The sequence below is a fragment of the Camelus dromedarius genome, chromosome 11, assembly GCF_036321535.1.
Source record: "Camelus dromedarius isolate mCamDro1 chromosome 11, mCamDro1.pat, whole genome shotgun sequence".
In the NCBI taxonomy this organism is placed as follows: Eukaryota; Metazoa; Chordata; class Mammalia; order Artiodactyla; family Camelidae; genus Camelus; species Camelus dromedarius.
Window position 1 is genome coordinate 58,256,693 of NC_087446.1, and position 20,419 is coordinate 58,277,111.

General features: G+C 46.4%; 2 protein-coding genes across 4 annotated transcripts; one reads left to right on the forward strand and one right to left on the reverse strand.

Annotated features, from left to right (window-relative positions):
* Positions 1 to 3,778: 3,778 nt before the first annotated feature.
* Positions 3,779 to 17,369, forward strand: GLS2 (glutaminase 2). 3 transcript variants are annotated; one of them, XM_031463658.2, is made up of 18 exons: positions 3,779 to 4,549; positions 9,038 to 9,137; positions 9,545 to 9,666; positions 10,296 to 10,425; positions 10,946 to 11,025; positions 11,110 to 11,273; positions 11,503 to 11,561; positions 12,799 to 12,831; positions 13,115 to 13,173; positions 13,696 to 13,762; positions 13,915 to 13,965; positions 14,185 to 14,361; positions 15,029 to 15,160; positions 15,270 to 15,362; positions 15,532 to 15,593; positions 16,118 to 16,194; positions 16,482 to 16,545; positions 16,691 to 17,369. In XM_031463658.2, exons 1-18 carry the CDS (start codon positions 4,368 to 4,370, stop codon positions 16,845 to 16,847), a joined length of 1,809 nt encoding a protein of 602 aa, XP_031319518.1. In that variant the 5' UTR covers positions 3,779 to 4,367; the 3' UTR covers positions 16,848 to 17,369. The 3 variants fall into 3 exon arrangements, with proteins under 3 accessions (XP_031319518.1, XP_010975147.1, XP_064347159.1); XM_010976845.3 differs by lacking the exon at positions 3,779 to 4,549 and adding an exon at positions 4,555 to 4,793; XM_064491089.1 differs by lacking the exon at positions 3,779 to 4,549 and adding an exon at positions 4,812 to 5,502.
* Positions 17,335 to 19,457, reverse strand: SPRYD4 (SPRY domain containing 4). Its single transcript, XM_010976844.3, has 2 exons — positions 19,323 to 19,457; positions 17,335 to 18,951 (listed from the first exon to the last, which is right to left on the reverse strand). Exons 1-2 carry the CDS (start codon positions 19,405 to 19,407, stop codon positions 18,413 to 18,415), a joined length of 624 nt encoding a protein of 207 aa, XP_010975146.1. The 5' UTR covers positions 19,408 to 19,457; the 3' UTR covers positions 17,335 to 18,412.
* Positions 19,458 to 20,419: the final 962 nt, after the last annotated feature.

Here is a 20,419-nt window from a genome sequence, read left to right on the forward strand (position 1 = left end):
ACCAGATTACAGGAGACATTATTTGGCAAAATAGAGAAAATGTACATTAGGCTTCATAAATCTGCCCAGTGTAATGATATATTGTGATTTTTTTAACATGCTTATGATTATACTTTTTCAGTCCTATAAAATTTGGTTTTGTAATTGCTAAACCAAAGAGGAATTAGGAAAGCATATTGGAATAGATTATAGATACATGTGAATTTATATGAAATTTCATTTATTCCATAAAGGTCTAACATCAAGTTAAAATATGTGCGCCAGCACCGTAGTGCTCTAGCTAGAATCTAAATCTTATTCAAATTCATTCAAACTCATTAGTAATGATGTCTTAGCAGTTTTTAAACATATTAATCTATTTGGTGGCCTTGATTAATATTATTTAAACTTTCAACTCCAAAAAATCCCTCAGAAGCCCATAAGACCAAAGCAACACAAAGGCAACATAAGATTAGTTTCATCACTATCAGGAAATATGAAGTGAGGACAAAAGAGTGGTAAGTGTAATGACTTCTTCAAAAAACTCAGTGGTGGAAGGAATACAGATGCAAGCAAAAAATACATCAATTACATCTCAAATTTTTTAAAAAGGAGAAAAAAGAGCAATACTGATGGAGTATCTGAATTGCATAAAGCTGTTTAACTGAAATATACTTTAATCACACATACACAGAGTCAAAATATAGGCACTGTTTCTTAAGATGGCAGAGATTTGAGCATTATTTAAATGCTGAATGATGGAGTCTTTAAAGAGGAAGAAGTTGAAAAATAGAGCAAAGTAAGTAGAGAGATTAACCTGAGAGTGGAGGAAGGATTCCTCTTCAACAGCATCTGGAGGGACTGACGTGGGTTATAAGGGTAACCGGCAGGAAATCGGGGGCTTTTTGTGAAGCAGTGCGGTGGTGAGTTTAAGTGAAATAGAGAAGCTTTGAAAGGTTTACTATGGAGTTTCCTTTAGGCTGTGGCTAAATACTCTTACCATAGTATTCAGAACTCTTCATAATGCAGCCCCCACATACATCCTCAGCTTCACTGGTCCATGCATTCTCACATCCAACCAAATTTTCACTCCAACCAAGTTCATCCAGAGTCCCTGAAATGTTCCTCTTCATGCTGTTTGTTCTGGCAGAGCCCTCTGCCTGGAACACCTTTCTCCTCACTTCCCTGGGAACATCTCTCATCCTTTAAGAGTTGGCTCCAACCGCCCAGCATCCCTTAAGGTCCCTGTTCTTTATCTCAGCTACCCTTCACCCAGAGCCTAGTTAGGCACCCTTCTTTATACTTCCTTCTGCACATCTCTTCATCTCAGCATTTTTCATTAGAAATTTTAAACACTGGCTTTCCCTTTTCTTCCAATAATCAGAAACTGGGTTTGTTTGTTTTTTTAATTTGTTTCTGGATTTCCTAGCACTGGGCCTGGTGCAATTTAGGCCAATGAATAAATATTCATTGAATGATATGGGTATGTCAGAGCTCCAAATACTTATATTTCACCCAGTAGAAGACAAGATTATCATTCACAAATGAAGAAACTAAGGTAGGAAGGAGTGCGCACCAATAATAACATTAGCAGAACAAAGACTAATGAAAAAAATGTGAACTAATCTTTCACTTAAGCTAATTAAGATTCTAGCTACAGTCTAAAGAGTAGAACAGGGGGAAGGGTATACAGCTCAAGTGGCAGAGCACACGCTTAGCATGCACGAGGTCCTGGGCTCAATCCCCAGTACCTCCTCTAAAAATAAACAAACCTGATTACCTCCCCCCCAAAGTAAAATAATTAGATAATACAGTAATAAGTAAAATTTTTTAAGTGGTTAAGATAATACATTAAAAAATAAAGAGTAGAACAAATGAGTATCTAAATCACAACAAATAAACATCCTCCAAACATAAGCATTGAGTTTCCAGTTTTGTACCACAGAGGACACAGCTCTTCTGATTTAAGGATTCAAAATCATTCGGATCAATCCTCCCCCATACAGCACAAAACTCTAGCACAAACAGGGACTGACCTAAAAACTTACAATTAGAGATATCTGAGTTTTCCTTCACTTATGAAAAGTCTCATGTCTAGCTGCCCAGGTCACATGTGGCTAGTACTTTTGCACAGATTTAACTAGATTGGGTCCTTTTCAAATCAGAAACAACAAAAATAAAGGACTTGACGTTGCCAAGACTTAACCACCTAGGATGACAAACTTGTTCTTCTTGAATATCTTATACTTTACACAATGCTGTGGGCCTCCCACGTCACCTGTTCTTGCTCCAACCTCATGCAAAGGCAGCCGTATTTAGTGGAAGAAGAATTACTCTAAAGGTCAAAGTCCAGCTGGTGGTAGTTCTGTATGCAAAGAATCTCCTCTTCTACAGGTAGATTTTCTTCACCATGAAATCAGTTTCTACTATCAGAGAGAACTGGGGAGAAATAGAGTGAGGAACTCATTACTGATTATAATTAAAGCTAATTCAAAACAGCAGGGGTTAGGAAATACCTTCTAGGTAATATTTAGAAATTCCCTAACATATGTCATCTTTCTCTTGACAGCTCAAAAAGCTTCAGAGAAATAACATTCTTATGAAACCAGATAAGAATAGCCTGCTACATTTGGAAGAACTAATGCTGGCTGGAGTTTATACTAAGACCCAGAACTTTCTTAAGGTTCTGGTTAATGAGGCAGCCCAGGGCAAACCGGAGTCCCTGAATTAGGGTCCCACCAATTCGAGAACTAGGGCAGATAAGGAAAGGCTACAGAAGGGGAAAACAAACAAAAAGAAAAGAAAGGTCACTCCACTGGTTTCAAACCAAATAAACCCTCCAACCCTAACCAAGCCAAATGAGAACTGCCTCTCCACAGAACAAACCAGAATATGGTTTCGATATTTTTTTCCCACGGTTACCCCCGATACTCATTTCAATCCAAAAATAAAAAGAAAAGCAAGTGGCCTTTTGTGACACAGCCAGCCCCTAGACAACTCTCTGTATCATACTGCTTCCAGATACATGCTTTCTTTAGAACGAGGTCATTTCCTGGGATAATTCAATGGCTGGTTTTGGGAAGAGCTTCATGATGGAGAGAGCCTTATAGTGAGAGACTTGGGTCCTGGCTCTGGTACTTATTAGCTGGATTATCTTAGATAAAGAAGTCTTCATTTCTGAGTCTTAGTTTCCTCATCTTCAAAATGGGACTAATAATAACTACTCTGTAGGTCTCTGGTAAGAGAAAGCTAGACTAAAGTGGTTGGCACACCTTAAGTCCTAGATAATAGCTATTATTTACATGTGCTCCTAACAAATACAGACGCTTTTAGGCGCTGCGAAGATACAGGAGAATGTTCTAGTTGAAAATGATAAAATTCCTGAATCTGCCTAGTTTTCAAAATTCTTTTTGTACATCTTTTCTGCTCATAAGGAAGAGACAAGCAATTAAAACATTTAATATTCTGGGAGCACCTAACGGCTTTTAAAATGTTTAAGAGCTCAGAGTTAAGAACACTTAAGTCCTGAACAGCCACCAAATAATTGGTGGAGCTAAAACGAGAACCCAGCACCCCAGCAACCCTGGGTGACCTTTTTTCGTCGCCTCGTGATCTCACTGAAGTATCCAGGGGCTGTTTCTGGTCGGGGTAATCTCCGGCCAGCTGACTCCTCATTCACCAACACCCCGTGCTGGAGACTAGGTGTTCCTTTGGCCTCAACGCCGCACTATGAGGCGGGTTACTGAGGGCGGGCCTGGCCTTCGAATGTCGAAGGTCACTAAGTGACCTCTTGAACAGGGCTCATTCTTATTTGAGTGTACAGCGGTACCGCTCTCTTCTCTCTCCGGAAATTCCATCGCTCCAACCCGCCGCCTCCTCCGGGAGCTCAGCTGGCTTCGCAACCGCCCCACCTCAGCTTTCCCGCCCTCTGCGCCTGCACGCACCGCCCGCCGCAGCGGCCCGGGGCGCGGAGGAATCCGCAGGCTCTGGCGGACGGCCCACCGCCTTGCTCTCATTGGATAGCTTCGTCTTTTCTCCGCCCCAAAATTTATGCTTCCTCAATAATTGGACCTGAGCGTTGTCCATCCCAACCCTCAGGCACCGCCCACTTACCTTCCACGAGCCCCCCGCCTCTCGGCTTTCTCTTCTATCGAGTTCGCTCTTCACGGTTCCCCTGTCTAGGGGCGATTGGGTGCACCTGGCGGGGCTCGCGCGTCACAGGGACTGGCCCGTCCTCCAGCTCCAACCCCACCCACTGGGCCCCTCCTCTCTACTTCCCAGGCCCCGCACTTTCCCATGGAGCTCCCCCAACCTTGCCTCCGCCCCTCCCTCCAGCCACCGCTCAGACGCCTTGGGCGCTCTGGCCGAGCGGACGGCACCCTGGGGGGATGCGCTCCATGAAGGCTCTGCAGAAAGCGCTGAGCGGGGCCGGCAGTCACTGCCGGCGGGGAGGCTGGGGTCACCTGAGCCGGAGCCCTCTCCTTGGCGGGGGCGTCCGGCACCAACTCAGTGAGGCCGCTGCGCAGGGCCGGGAGACGCCGCACAGCCACCAGCTGCAGTTCCTGGATCAGTAAGGCTCGCGGGGCTGGGGTAGGGACAGGCTCGCTCCCACCCCCACTGTCGTTCTCACCAGCTTCCGAGTCCCCTACTCCCAGGAGCACGTCGCAACTCCCTTCTCCTCTCCTCGCTTACTGGCCTGCAATGCCCTTTCCTTTAGATTTGGGGCTTTGGGTCTGCCGTGCTCGAGCGGTAACGTGCCGTCCGCCCGGGAGGGCGTTTGGGCAGGTCGGTGTTCTGGATGGTGCCTGTCCAAGGTGCGTACTTAACTGGGAACGCAGGTGGGCGCGGAGTGTTGCTAGATGCACGTGTCTGAGTGCAGGGCGGTGTGTGCACCGCCCATCCTCACCCTCCTCTCCTCCCTGGTCCTCGTATGTATTTTAGAAGATGCGTGGGTATGGAACATCCTGCCTAGTCCTAGTGTACTTGGGTCTATCTATTTCGGCGTGTAATGTGTGATGCATTATTGGTGCGCAGGTACATGCCTGTGTCGTTTGCGAATGACTTGGGGTGTATGCGTTATCAGGGCTCCCTAATCTGTAGAATAAGGGTGGTGATCCGACTGGTTGTTGAATGAGGAAAATATAATAGGGGGGAAAATCACAAGACTCTGATCTCCCAGACCAGAGCCAGTCAGAGCCCTTATAGTGCTGCTCAGGCTCCCTGATTTAAAGGGTTGGCTTCCCTGGGGTTCTTACTCTGCCCAAGAGGCTGCACCCCTCTCCCCTACCACCCAGGAATACTTGGTCTCTTCGAGGTGCAGACAGAGCTGAGCAGGAAATTTTGTCCTCCCCAGAAGCCGACATAGACACCGTCAAAGTAGCCCCTGCTCTAATATTGTAGGAACAGGAAATGGATCACCTCCTCTGTCATTGGTATCTGTTGATGACATTCAGAAAGACATAATTAAGGTAGCCAGACAGACACAGCACTACCTTACCACCACTGGAGTCCTTGTCCTGACAGGTAACAGATCAATAAGGTATTATTTATTTGTAATTAATAATAATTGTTATTATGCTGCACCTTTCCATCAGCCTCTTCTCAAGGAGACACAGACATTTAAACTCAAAAAAAAAAAAAAAAAGGCCTCTCTCCTGTTCTACTCTCCACTCCAACTTTTCCCAAATAATCACCTTGAGAGAAATGGTAGGATAGAGCAAAGGTTTAACCTCCCTCACCCTTACACATTCTGTGGGATGGGGAGCAAGAGATGTCCCTGGTTCCTCCACACACACACACTTCCTTATCAAGTGGAGTCAGGTGATGGAAGTGTTTTCAGGGACCTTGATCCTCCTGCCTATTGTGCCTGTGCTCCCAGGGACTTCTTGGTAAAGACCTTGGACTGATATTCCCTTGGGCAGAAGGAATTGAGAGCACTGGAGGGGGATGGGCTCTGGGAGTGTGACATCATGAGGAGGAGGTGTTCTTGGTGGAGAAGGAGGGCAGTAAGGAGGAAATGCTCTATTATTTAGGTTATTGTTTTTTTTAATATTTAGTTTTATTCTGTTTCTGATTATGAAAAACAAGGTAAATAAAGTATCAAGAATATAAAAAATCCCACTACTAGAGGTAACCAGTTAATATGATTTATATCTATATATATCCTATATATGTATATAAAATTTAACAAAAATAGGATCATAGTATTCTTTCTTTTTTTGGAAGCCTATCTTTTCCATTTGTGAACAGCTTTTAATATCATTGAATGTGTGCATGCATGATGGTGTCATCCTAATGGCTGCCATTTTGCCATTTTAAGATTCCATTGTATGAAGTATCAATTTATTTAACCAGTCTTCAATTAGGTTACTATATATTCTTATGCACTTGTTCAATTATTTCTTAGAGTAAATTTCTAGAAAGTTTTGCTCCCCAAGAAATCTTTCATTGATATGTTGATACCTTCTAGAGATATTTTTGCATATATCAGCAAATACATGTTGCTATTACATCCCTTTTTTATACAAATATTATCATACTTTATACATTGTTCTGCAGCTTGTTTCCCACCCCCCAACATTATATTGCAGATCAATCCATATCTGGATCAAAAGGTATGCAGTTTTTTTTAAGGCTTGCAGTACATTCAGTGGCGAGGCATTATTTCCTGTCTTCCTTCATCTTCCAGGCGCAGAGACCTGCCCTCAAGTGTTCCTACATACTTTTCTTCTTGAGTTATTCCTCAGATAGCTTTTTCCTCCCTTCTGTCATGACATGGATCCTTTTCTCTAAAGCACTAGCCTCACTGTGACAACTGGATTTCTTCAGAAAAGGAAAACGCCCCCCTTTCCTGGTATTCCTCCTGGCCCAAAACATACAGATGTCTAGTCTATGCCAAGCTTCTTTAGAGACTTTTTATTTTTTAATGCATTGTTTCAATAGATAATATACTCATAGTCTATATATCACATTCAGTAGATAAAATATACATGGTTTAACATTCAAAGTATGCAAGAGGGGAGGGTATAGCTCAAGTGGTAGAGCACATGCTTAGCATGCATGAGGTTCTGGGTTCAATCCCCAATAACTCCTCTTTAAAAAAAAATAAGCCTAATTATCCCCCACCAAAAATTGACCAAAGTATATAAAAATATATATAGTGAGAAGTATCCCTCCCACTCCTCTTGCCCAGCACCTGCTTCCTGTCCCTAGAGGGAGACAAATCAGTCTTATCTGTCTCCTATACATTCTTCCAGAAATATTTTTTACCTGAGAAAGCAAACATATATTTTTCCCTTTTAAGCATAAAAATTACCATACTATAAACACTGTCCACAGCTTGCTTCTTTTAGCTAATACTACATCTTAAAGATCATTCCCTGTCAATCTTTAAAGCATGCTCTCATTTCTTTTTTTAACATTGCATAATATTCCATCATACGAATATACCTAATTTACCTAACTAGTTCCCTGTTGATGCACATTTAGGTTGCTTCCAGTGTTACTACTACTAACAGTGCAGTGAATAACTGAATGTTACCTTGTAGGTATGTGAACACACTTATATGATAAATATCTGGAAGTCAAATTGTTGGGACTAAGGATTTTGAAGGGTCTTAATCTCAAATAGTTGTCATACTTGGAAGGATTTGATAAAGTAATTCCTCTAAATCTGTTAACATATTAATAGGAGAACTCTTGAAGACCAAGAAGTCCTTAGTATGTGGTTTTTTAGATGCTAAAAGCCAATAAGAGATACTCTGGGGAAAAGGAACTTTGTAGAAAGGCAACTTGGTAATTCTTTATAGAAGATCCACTATGTGCGAGGGACTTTGCTCAATGCTAGGAAGACAAAGATACCTGAAACACAAAGACGTAACAGTGAAGCAGAGGAGACTGTCTTCTGTCAAGAAGACAGTATGTTGTGTCATACCAGCAGCATAAGCAAAATCTGGAGGTTTGGGAAAGCCTTTACGGAATTAGTAACATTTGATCTGGGATCTTGAAGGATGAGCAGGACTGTGCAGGTGAAGGAGAAAAAGGTCTTTCCATGTGGAAGCTTCAGCATAAGCAAAAGCCGGGAAGCCTGGCAATGCCTGGCCCATTTGGGGAGCCAACTTCTACCTGGCATAACTAGAGTATGGAGGCATGGTGGAGAATAGGAAAGGAATGTTGGCAGGTTTTAAGGATCCTTAAATGCTATACCAAGAAATAAGGACTTATTTTGAAGGCACTGGGGAACTAGCAAAGGTTTTTGAGTAGAGAGATGATACTTGGGTTTTAGAAAGATAACTGTCACATTGTAGAATATGGGTTGCAAGTCAAGATACTGTAATAGCAGTTAGGTAACAGACGAAAAGGAGCTAACGGTAAAGAAGCATGATTTACTGAGCACCTACTTTGTGAAAGTTTTTCATAAAATGTCATTTAAATTAAGCCTCACATCACCCATGTGAAGCAGACTTTACTACCCTTATTTTACAGATACTTCAGCACTTTTAAATAACCTGACACATTAAGATCACACATCTATTAAGGGGCAAACTGGTTCTTTCTATTACACCATGTTGGCACAGGGGAAGAGAAGAAAAGAGGTGGATTCGAGAGACATTATGGAGATAGATTTATCTGATGTTGGTTATACGTATAAGGTATGGGAATTATCCAAATGATTCCACGTTTCCAGCTTGGCCCCTGGGTGAGTGGTAATGCTATTAAACGGGAAACACAAGAGAAGGAGCAGACAGAAGGAGGTAAGATGACCTCAGGCTTGGACATGTTGAGTTTGCAGTGCCTATGGGACATCTAGAGATGGAAGCATCTAGAAGGCAAGTAGAAATAAATGCCTGAAGTTTAGGAACAAAAGAAAGCTAGAGAGTAAGATTTAAGACTTCTCAGGACAGATGTGAAGGTTGGAATTACAGGGATAGATCAGATGGTTCAGGGAGGAGGCGTAGACTGAGGACACCTACCTACTGATAAGCCCATGTTCAAGGAAGAGGACTAGTTCTCAGTTCTCAGGTTCCTTTCCTCCTTCCCTGTTTCTGCCCCCAAACAGTGATTCTTCAGAGAGTGGTATGCTGTCCCGCCTGGGTGATCTGCTCTTCTACACTATTGCTGAGGGACAGGAACGAATCCCTATCCACAAGTTCACCACTGTGAGTTCCTCTCTACTTGCTCAGAACGCTAATCCCTTAGGATCTCTGGAGACTGGGAAAGGGAAGCTAGACCAGAGCAGGGCAGCTAACGGGTTGCTTCATGAAGAACAGCAAATGATAACACATGCCTAGGCTGATGAGGCAAGCCCATCCCTGCCCCACGTGGGATGGCTCAACCCTGTGACTCAACCCTCCTTCTTGGTTTGCAACTTTGACCCAGGGGGTTCAGAAACTAGCTGTCTTGATGAAAAAGGGCAGGAAACCCCTATTGGCCCTCAGAGCTGTTACATTCCCTCCTTTCTTAGTCTGCAAACCCATTGTTCCACCTGTTGTAGTAGCTGGGAAAGATGACTGGGATTGGATTCTTGTCCTTGTAGCTGACCTTACCAAGCTTCTTTCCCCTGAAGGCACTGAAGGCCACTGGACTGCAGACGTCGGATCCCCGGCTCCGGGACTGCATGAGCCAGATGCGCCACATGGTTCGAGAGTCCAGCAGTGGTGGCCTCTTGGACCGAGATCTCTTCCGAAAGTGAGGGCCCCAGAAACAAAGGCACCACTCTCAAAACCATTCTGTGGACTTAGACTCTAAAAGCAGGGAGGATCGTGGGGATTGGATAATTTAACCCCTTATTTCATTTTATTACTTATTTATTACACAAATAATATATGAATATGCATATACTCCTTATAAAAGTTTAAATAATAGAGAAATACATGTCCTCCTTTCCCTCTCTCCCTAGTCCCAGCCCCCTTTCCCAGAAGTAAACATTGTTAATAGATTAGTGGGTATCTTCTAGAGAATGTCCTATGCATTTACATACACATAGGAATAGATGTAAGTATACATTAGATGTAAGTATAATTTAGGATTTTTTAAATATAAAAATGACCTACTGTACATATTATTCAGGTATTATTTTTTGTCCTATTCCAAGACACTGTGTCTTGGGGTATCTTTCCATGTCACTACAACCCCTCATTTTAGAGACAAAGAAACTTAAGACCCAGAAAGATCAAGTGATGGGCCAGAGGTCACACAGCTGGTGGCCCCAAATCTGATGACCACTCACACCTTCTTTATTCCCAACTTCCATGGCTCCAGAGTGAGTCACAGCTGCATCTCTCCAGCCCCCTAACCCAATCGTGTCTGGGATCCAGGTGTGTGAGCAGCAACATTGTGCTCCTGACCCAGGCATTCCGAAAGAAGTTTGTCATTCCTGATTTTGAGGAGTTCACGAGCCATGTGGACCGCATCTTTGAAGATGCCAAAGAGCTCACTGGAGGCAAAGTGAGGGCCAGGGGACTGAGGGAGGGGCAAGGGCTCTGGGCCAGGTACACCTTGCTTCTCGGAGATTTCCTGGGGCTGGGAATCCAATGGATGTGAGATGAGAAGCAGGACCTCCAACAATGGGGATGAGGGCTTTATGTATTTTATGTGTCTAGAGCAGGTGAGGGAATCTGAAGTTTTTATTGAGACAACTGATACAAGGATTCAGTAGAACTTTGAGACCCATGGGGTAATTGAGCCTCAGAACAGAAAAGGGAAGCTGACTTCAGAATTCTCTTTGTACCTTTCATAGGCTTTACTGCCATCTCTGTAGGAGTGGGGTTACAGAAGATAAGGCCTTCTAGGACTTAAGGCTTGGATGTCTCTAAGAACAACAGGAAGGAGGGAACTCTGTTGTCCTGCAGAAGACAGAATATTAGTTTTTATCTAAAAGATTCTCCTGAGCCTGATCCTCAGCACTGTTCCCTCCCTCCACATCCATATCTCCATTCTGTCTATTTCTCTCCCTACTTGTACCCAGGTGGCGGCCTACATCCCTCAGCTGGCCAAGTCAAATCCAGACCTGTGGGGCGTCTCTCTGTGCACTGTGGATGGTCAGCGGTGAGATGCTGGGTGAGGAAGGGGAGGCAGGGCCCAGGTGCAGAGCACAGTCTGACCCCTTCCATGGCACCTGTCTGCCTCTAGGCACTCCGTGGGCCACACAAAGATCCCCTTCTGCCTGCAGTCCTGTGTGAAGCCTCTCACCTATGCCATCTCCGTAAGCACCCTGGGCACAGACTACGTGCACAAGTTTGTGGGCAAGGAGCCCAGCGGCCTGCGCTACAACAAGCTCTCCCTCAACGAGGAAGGTGAGTGCTCGCAGAGCCCAGACCAGACTCACGGACAGACGCCCTCTTCTTACCCCACCCTGCCCCCCAGCCTTTTTCGTGTGTTTGTTTCTCTGCCCTCCCCATCAGCTCTGTCATTCCATCCTCCCCAGCAAAGAAATCTTTCCCGTCTACCTTGCAGAGTGGGCAGGCTGTAAAGGAGGTTTTGCTCAGTGGCTGATAAGACTCTGGGGGGTTTGTATTTCCCCAGGGATCCCCCATAACCCCATGGTCAATGCTGGTGCCATTGTTGTGAGCTCCCTGATCAAGGTCAGTGCTTCCAGAAGGTACTGTTCTCTGAACCCCCTCTTTGCTATATCCCTCATGTCTGCCCATCTCTCTCGGCAGATTGTTCTGAGGGTGCCCAGGAGGTAGTGAGGGCACAGCAGGGACCCACAAATTATGCTGAGGTTGTTAGTAAAAGGAACTGTACCCCTGCTCCCTCCCATGAGTCTGGAGCCCAGAACTTCCTGGCCTTTAGGGAAGCGAGCAGGTCCTGACCTCTGCCTGGGACCAAGGGCCAAATGCCAGACACAGGGGGAGGACAGCTCTATTAGGTACCGATTGGCCACTTCTGGGTGTGGAACACATGGAAAGAAGGGTGAATGGCCAGACAGGGTAACTATTCACGTCACCTGGAACTGTGAGCTGGCCTTGAGCAAGGATGTCAGGCCAGCCTGTCAGCTGTAGGTCTCCCAGGGCTTGAGCAAGAACCTGAGAGCAGTGTGGGCAGCAACACCCCAGAGCCAATCACAGCCCCTCCTGGGGAAGGTGGTGTTAGGAACCCTCCCCACAAGGGACTCAGGTGTCAGAGTCCCTGTGGTGTCGACACTATAGCTGACATGTACCGGAAGCAACTGGGGAGTAGGGAAGAGCAGGCTCAGGCTCCCCTCTGGCTCTGGGATAGCTCTGTCTACAACCCCGTATCTGGGACCTGCCTCATCCCATTCCCATCGAAACAGGCCCTACTGACTTGACTCTCAGCTAAAATCTTTAGCTTTATTTCAGTGGTCAGTATAATTGCACAGTATACTGTATGCAACACATACCCTCCTCTCATTCCCATCACTCATGCTAGTCTTGGAGACAGCTATGGGAATCAGGGATAGGACAGAGTAAGGCTCCAGCCTGGGGTGTAAGGAATGGGGATGGGAGTCAGGGATACGGGTGGGGCTTGGGGACAGGACTGGAATTAGGCAAGTGAAAGTGGAAGTCAGGGATGAGGACTGGCATTGAGAATGGGAATAGGAGTGAGACTCAGGGGTGGGTGAGACTCACAGATGGGATGAGCTTATCTATACTCATTAATTGATAATAAAATCTAAGTGGTTTAGTTTTGAAGATCACTAGGTATGCAAAGATATTTAAAAAAAAAAGTCTCAGCTGTGAAAAAAAAATCATTGTAAAATGCAACACATGCCCAAACACTAACTCCACAAGGTCCTTCTAACCGACTCTGCCACCTCCTAGGCCTAGAATACTGATATCTCTTTCTCTGTCTCTGCAGATGGACTGTAACAAAGCAGAGAAGTTTGATTTTGTAAGTTCCCTTGCTGCTCAGCCCCTGGCTGTCTTTCTCCATGGCATGTTATCCACTCCAGCTGCCCCAGTGCCTGGCTCTAACCCCACTTTGATGGTGCACCAGCCCACACCAGAAGCCTTATTTCTAGAGGTGTGGGAGCCTGCTGGCTTCAGAGAGGAAAGCCTCCTGAAGTCCTTGCTGGGATCAGGACTGAGGAGTTCAGAAGGGTTAGTCAGCCTGTATGTGTTTAGGAGGGGTCCTCACGCACGAGGTGCCTCCCATGCCCCTTTTTCTCTTCCAGGTTTTGCAATATCTGAACAAAATGGCTGGGAATGAATACATGGGTTTCAGCAATGCCACGTAAGGCCCTGTTCACAGGATCGGCTGAATGCACCTTGGGGCGTGTGTGTGTGTATGTGGAGAATGGAGGAGGAGGAGGTGGACGATAGAGGAAGTCTTAGGAGGAAAAATTCCCAGGGGAATTTTGGCCTCCCAGCTTCCTCTGAGCCCCTTCATTGACATTTGTCTACTTTGTAAAAAGAATTTGTTCCATTTCTATTTAGTACTTAATGAGAGAGATGGTGTAAGAGTTTGCACTGGGCCCTTTCTTAACCAAGCCTCTCAAAGCCAAAAACCTCACGTTTTCCTAGACTAGGTGACTAGACTATTTTGGGTTTGGTTTTGTTTTTCACACTTTACAATAAAGCTGGGCCCAGTGCTTGCTCGGGTTCAGAAGTCTCCTCCAGCATCACCGTGACAATTTATAAAGGGGCCGATTTAGTTTGACATGTGTGATCTAGTCCCTCTCAGGGAAGGGATTTCCCCCCTTCTCCTCACACTCACCTCTCAAATGTCAATTACTAAACCGGGTGTTTGCTTCAGATTCCAGTCAGAGAAGGAAACAGGGGATCGGAATTATGCCATCGGCTATTATCTAAAGGAAAAGAAGGTAACTGGGAGAGGCCGGTAGAGAAAGTACCCTGGAGATTCTGCGGCTGGTGGAGGGCAGTTGGGTGTGGGGACTTTGGCTGAAATCCTGACACTGTGACAGGGACTGCTGATGGCCTGGAGAGAAACGCTCTCCCCTCTTCTTCCTTGCAGTGCTTTCCTAAAGGGGTGGACATGATGGCTGCCCTCGATCTCTACTTCCAGGTAAGCAAGCGCTGCTGTTTAGCCCAGGGTCAAGGGAACAGGACAGACTGCCCTCTTGCTCCGACCCACGAGAGGGATGCTCGTCTCCCGTGGTCTGGTGTCCTTCAGAAACGCCAGGGGAACTTGTCGAAGGATTAGGGTGCCAAGAACATTGCTCTGCCCGCAAGAGCACAGCGTTCAGGCCCACACCACACCCTCACCTGCACCTCGTCTCCACAGCTGTGCTCCGTGGAGGTGACCTGTGAATCAGGCAGTGTCATGGCAGCCACCCTGGCCAACGGCGGGATCTGCCCCATCACAGGCGAGAGCGTGCTGAGCGCTGAAGCAGTGCGCAACACCCTCAGCCTCATGCACTCCTGCGGCATGTACGACTTCTCGGGCCAGTTTGCCTTCCACGTGAGTGCTTCTGGCCCTGCCATCCGTTTGCAACGAGCCCAGAGCCCAGAGCCAAGAGAGGACACTGTCTCTGAAGTGGGAGAGGTGGAAGCTTGTTCCTGCCTCTCATGCACTAACTTCCAGCCAGGCAATTAGGCCGAGAATCCTTAGGGGAGTTTGTCAAACACACCAAGTCCCCAAACACGTAAACACATGACAGTGCAGCTTCAGAACCACTCCTCTGTGCCCTTCACTGGGCTGACAAGTCTCCTCCAGGTCTCATCCAGGACGTCACTGCCAAAGAGAGGTCTTTTTGGTCTTCCTCTCTCCCCCTCCCACATCATTCTCAGTCACAGCACCTTGCTTTTTTTCTGATGTGTTATTATCAGTTGTGATTATTCCTGTTTGTTTCCCTGTTGATTGTCTATCTCCTACCAGCAGAACGTAAGTTAACAGGGCCTCTCCTAGGGCTTGCACAGCGTCAGGCACATAGTAGATAATACATACTTCCTTACTGAGTTATAAATTCAAGTGGGGGCAGGGAAGGATAGGAGTAAGAAAAACTAATCAACAAACCCAGAGGTTGAGAAGGGTGTGGCCTTGCCCACACAGTTATTTGGGACAGACTGCCTTGTTAACCTGGACGTGGGGCACCTCTAGCTCATCCTGTGTCACCTCTGTCCCCAAGGTGGGTCTGCCAGCCAAGTCAGCGGTGTCAGGAGCCATCCTCCTGGTGGTGCCCAATGTCATGGGAATGATGTGTCTGTCACCTCCACTGGACAAGCTGGGGAACAGCTATAGGGGCGTCAGCTTCTGCCAGGTGAGTCACTTTGCATACAGTATTTAACATTTTTGAATGAGTAAATCAATTTTGAGTTCCTCCTGGGAGCAAGGAGGAAGTAAACAATCTCTATGGCTTATAATTCTAGAAGTTGGTGTCTCTCTTCAATTTCCACAACTATGACAACCTGAAGCACTGTGCTCGGAAGTTAGACCCACGGCGTGAAGGGGGAGAAGTTCGGGTAAGGAAAACCCCAGGTGGCCTGCAAGACTATTTCAGGATAGAACATGCAGTAACACTTCAGGAAAACCCTTGGCTAAGTGTCCGTGGAGGAGGGTGACGGGGCAGAGCTGGGCATGGGTGGATTAAAAGTCACAGTTAACCTCAAGTAGGTATGATATGTTTTCCAGAACAAGACTGTGGTGAACCTGTTATTTGCTGCCTCTAGTGGAGATGTCTCAGCTCTTCGAAGGTACTTCTACTGTGACCAAATAGACCCAATAAAATACTCCTGGTCAGAGATCTCATTAGCAGTCAACAAAGCAAAATCGTTAAGTGTTTCAGCTTTAGAGTCAGAGTTGACAGAGTTGACATTTAAATGAGGTGCTTTTTTTTTTTTTAAGTACAATCACTGCCATGTGGTAAGAGCTTAATTAATGGTAACCATTGTTATGATTAACCTGGGTGTTGAAAGCAGAGTCCTAGAAGGGAGGTAGGACTACCTGCCTCAAATGGATCACCAACATCAACAAGTATGTCCCGGACACCTACCACAGGTAGGCAGTGATGTTTCTGGAACCACCACACTCCCACCTCTCTGACATAGGAGAACAGTCTCATCTGGGTAGAGAACATAGATTGTACAGGGTCTACAGATGTTAGCATAAGCTCTGTTTTACTTTTGCTGGAACCCATTCAGTCTGACCCCATTTCAGGAAGGATACCAGTGATTCTCGGCTGCTCAGGGTAACTCCAGCTACTTTGCACTTCCCCCAGGTTTGCCTTGTCAGCCATGGACATGGAACAGAAAGACTATGACTCCCGCACAGCTCTGCATGTTGCTGCAGCTGAAGGTATGTGAGGGTTAAATAAGAGGGGAAGCAGATCTTAAAGCCCATCTTTTCTACCAAGAGTACCCCACCTCACGTGGGCCCTCAAGGTTCCAAGGGCAGCAACTAGTTTTGTCCAGATACCCTTCAGTTGTAGGCTGACTACTGTTGGGTGCCGCAAGAGTGAAAATGGGAGGCCTTTCTCCCTCCCCTCTTAGTTCGGACTCCAGCCACCAAGGGTCTACACTGATGTTAACACCGAAAGAATCAGGATCTATACCCTCTCATTTTCCTTCTGCCCATATTCTTAGGACACACTGAAGTCGTTAAATTCCTGATTGAGGCTTGCAAAGTGAATCCTTTTGTTAAGGACAGGTGAGTAGGATTAAGCTAAAAGGCGGGGATGGGAGGTGGGCAGCAGCTTCCCCACCACTGCGCTCCAGCCACCACAGTTATGTATATAACCGGGGCACTCTCGATATCTTCTTTGCCTAATCATGGTCTTTGTTCCTCCTCTTAGGTGGGGCAACATCCCCCTGGATGATGCTGTGCAGTTCAACCACCTGGAGGTGGTGAAACTGCTCCAAGATTACCAGGACTCATACACACCATCTGAGACTCAGGCTGAAGCAGCAGCTGAGGTCCTGTCCAAAGAGAACTTAGAGAGCATGGTGTGAGCATGGGGCATGCGCAGTCCCTGTGTAAGAAAACGCACGAGCTGGCCACACACTTTAACATGTAACCACTGGACATGCTATGGAGAGCCACACTGTTTCAGTGTGGACCAAGACTTAGGCCAGTGCTTTCTGTGAGAGTCAAAATACCCCGTTCCCTTAGCAGACAGAGTACAGAGAAGTGCCTTGATGGACACCGGCAGTAGAGCTATCCATGGAGACTGGGGGCTTCTTCAAGGGACAGCCTGATGGCTTAGGCCACTCAAAATCATCCCAGGTCTTCACCTAGGTCCCCTCTTCCTCTCCTTGAAGAAACCATTATGAGAGAGACTCTGGTGAAGGGGCTCTAGATACCAAGCACACGCATACATCCACAGAGGAAGTGGGGAGCTATGTACCGGGCTTTAGTTGTCTGGAAAGATCTGCCACCCACGTTGGCCAGGACGTGCTGCTGCTACTGCTAACAGCAATTTCATAGACAGAAAAAGTATTTTGTGCTCAAATAAACTTTAATTACACAAATTATTTTTACTGGACCCAGTCCTTCTCTTTCTCCCCTAGCAGCATCTAGCTGCATCACCATCATAAAGGGAGAATAAGATGGAACCACAGAGTCAGACAGAGCCCAAGCAACACATATTTCACACACATACTCACTCACCCCACTAGGTTTTCCTCAGCTACCAATACTGCTTTAGGTTACGTGTATTCTGACAGGGGAGGCAAATGGGTCTGAGCAGGTCTCAAAATAGACTGTGTAAGACCTCAGGCCTCCCTCCTCCTTCTAGAAGTCACAACTGTAGCAAAAATGAAGATGGAACTTCCCAAGAATAAAGTTTCTAACACCAATTCCCTCAGTAAGCCCCAAATGTCTCTTCCCCTTTGGTCATGGTTGTAACTGGGTCCAATGAGTCCAACAGATTGACCAGGTGTCAGAGGTGTGCAGATTAAGGCAGATGAGCTCAGGTTTAGGAGAGCTGCAGCTGTATGGGACTGAGTCTGTAACACTAAGGTATTGGGGAAGGATGGCTGTTACTCTGATAGTCAGCAAAGCACTTCCTGAGGGAGCCAGAGCCCAGACTGTAAATGCTGTACAGAAAGGGCCAAATCATTCACTGCACCACTCCTCCAGCCAGAGGTAGAAAAGATTTACTCTGGAGAGATTCGGTAGAGTCCCCAAAACAAACAAAGTTACATGTGGGCAAAAGGAGGGAGAGGTAGCACAGTGAAGAATAAATTCAAACATAGCTGGAAATTAAGCCCCCAGGACTGAATACAGTCTGTGAAAGACCAGGGTACAGGGAGGCAGAGAGACTGAAGGAAGCAAGTCAGAGAAAGTACATTCATGACAGCCTAGGAAACTAGCAGTAGTGTGGGGGCGGAGAGAGGGTGGCTGTATGCCTAGCTTTCACAGGGTAAGGGAGTGGAAGATGACTAAGATATTGCACAGAAGACCCGACACTGAATTGTGGGAGCTAGCGGTTGCTTGGGGAACAGTTAAAAGGTTTCGGACACTTAGAGCGGAAGACTGGCCAAGAGCATGATTAGGTACTTCAGCAATGGACATACTAGAGGCCTTCAGGCACCTCAAGCCCTGAGTGGGTCAGCAGCTCTCCATCCCAAAGGGCAAAGGCAGGCACCACTGGACCCCGGAAATCTGTCTGTAGTGTGTGGACCACAGCAACCCGGCTCACATCCACCAGGCTCAGCTTCTGGGCCTCATACTCCAGCAGCAGCCCCACCTTCTCTGGCTGCCCAATGCCCTCAATAGGGGCTTTCTCTTTGGCGAACATGGTGTGCCACTTGCGCTGGGCATAGGTGAACACCCAGGAACGATCGTCAACACCAATGCAGCTATCCCGGGACATGTCCACATCTGCCACTCCTATTCGGAATTGCTGGGAGCGCTTCACTGTCACCTCCCAGTAGTGCCTGCCACTGGTGACCGCTGTGTCTGCCAGCACCACTGCCCACTCCCGGAATCGCTCCACATTCAGGGCCAATTTTGTGGGCTCCAATCCCACCATGCCATATTTGACACCTGTGTCACCTCTGAAGAGTACCAGGCTGCTGTGAGCGGTCTTTTCTTCCAGTTTGAAACTGATGCCTGCGGGCAAAGCAAAGAGACGGGATAATGACGTGGGCTGAATCTCCGGAAATAGGGACAAATACATATCCCGATGTGAAACATTCACTCATGAGATTACAAGGAAACACGGGAAAGTGAGAATGTCAAGCCGGCGAGAGTGGGAGCGCTTTAGTATGCACAGCCCAAAGAGCCGAAAAGCTCGGACTGGGGAAGCCCTGGTATTTAAAGAAACCAAAGAGTGTCCTAGGTTTAGAATCTTAAGACCAACGCCGATGGGGGAAGGAGAATGAGTCGAAGGGGCTGGAGTTGTTTCTCCGAGTGGACTCCAGCCAGAATAACAGACGGGAACTATTTTGAAAGCAAAAGAGAGTAAAAGGATCTAATCCTACCTCTGCGGGCTTCCGCGGCGGCAACTCCCAATCGTTTGGCTCCCCAGCGGCACAGGCACAGCGAGCGTGCAAAGGGCAGCGCCATCTTGCAGCACGGATGAACAGGGCCCGCCCCCCGGCCGAGACCCCGCCGTCTGCCCGCCTGCTCCCCTCACACGTGGTGCGCAAGAGGCTGCCGCGCAGTGTGATGACGTGAGGGAGCAGCACCCCCGCAGGGAGCCGCCATTTTCGTGAATTCTGTTCTGACTCCACCCGCAGTTGACAATTTATTCAATTTTTGTGCAAAGAGGAATGCTGCCCACATTTTAACTAAATAGGACGTTTAAAGAGATGGTGTAGCAAGACAGTTAAAAGTATAGATTTGAGTTAAATAATAATTGGATTCGAACCCTGCACCTCTGTGTGACTTTGGGCAAAATCAGTTCTCTGAGGCTGCGTGTTCTCATTTGTAAAACAGAAAAATGTCTAGCGGTCAGACTTAAGTAAAAGTTAAACGAGAGAATAACCCGAATACATAGGCAGTTAGCAACCACTGGGTAAATGGCAGTTCTAATAAATATTAAAATGCGCAAATACTATAAATGTTTGTTTTCTGTTTTCAGGGCCAGCAATGGAAGGTTTGACTCAATATTTGGTTTTCTCAGTTTACTCTCCAAATAACACTATTTTGGTTCAGTTCAGAATGGAACAGTTATGAGGTGGGTGGTTATGGAGGGCCTACATTTTTAACATTTTGATTTGCTTGAGGCTCTGTATCCTTGCTTTCTAAGTTTTTCAAACTATCCACTTCTCAAGGCTCTGCTGGCCAGCCCAGTATCAGCATCCCCTCTCCGTCCTCCCCTCCCTCGAAAAAGTGATCTCAGGACTTTAATAGCCTAAAATATTAACCAAAAATTCTTCCCTTACTGGAGAACTCCAACCACTGGTCCTGTGGAGATGTCCCTAGTTAAGGCCACTGTCATCCTTGACCTGAATTGGGGCTTTCCTGTTTTAAATGTGGTAATGTGGTCACTTCTACAATGGACACCCAACTTCCATTTGTCTGCTTTAAATCCAATGTCCACACTACAGTCAGAGTGATATTTTTAAAATCACAA

Excerpts from the sequence above, each read along its gene's own strand:
- SPRYD4 (XM_010976844.3), bottom strand. The coding sequence starts at position 19,407 with ATGGCGCTGCCCTTTGCACGCTCGCTGTGCCTGTGCCGCTGGGGAGCC. Across the intron at positions 18,952-19,322 it reads CGCCGCGGAAGCCCGCAGAG|GCATCAGTTTCAAACTGGAA; the intron begins GTAGGATTAGAT and ends CTTTGCCCGCAG.
- GLS2 (XM_031463658.2), top strand. The coding sequence starts at position 4,368 with ATGCGCTCCATGAAGGCTCTGCAGAAAGCGCTGAGCGGGGCCGGCAGT. Across the intron at positions 14,362-15,028 it reads CGGGCCAGTTTGCCTTCCAC|GTGGGTCTGCCAGCCAAGTC; the intron begins GTGAGTGCTTCT and ends TCTGTCCCCAAG. Across the intron at positions 15,594-16,117 it reads GATGTCTCAGCTCTTCGAAG|GTTTGCCTTGTCAGCCATGG; the intron begins GTACTTCTACTG and ends CACTTCCCCCAG.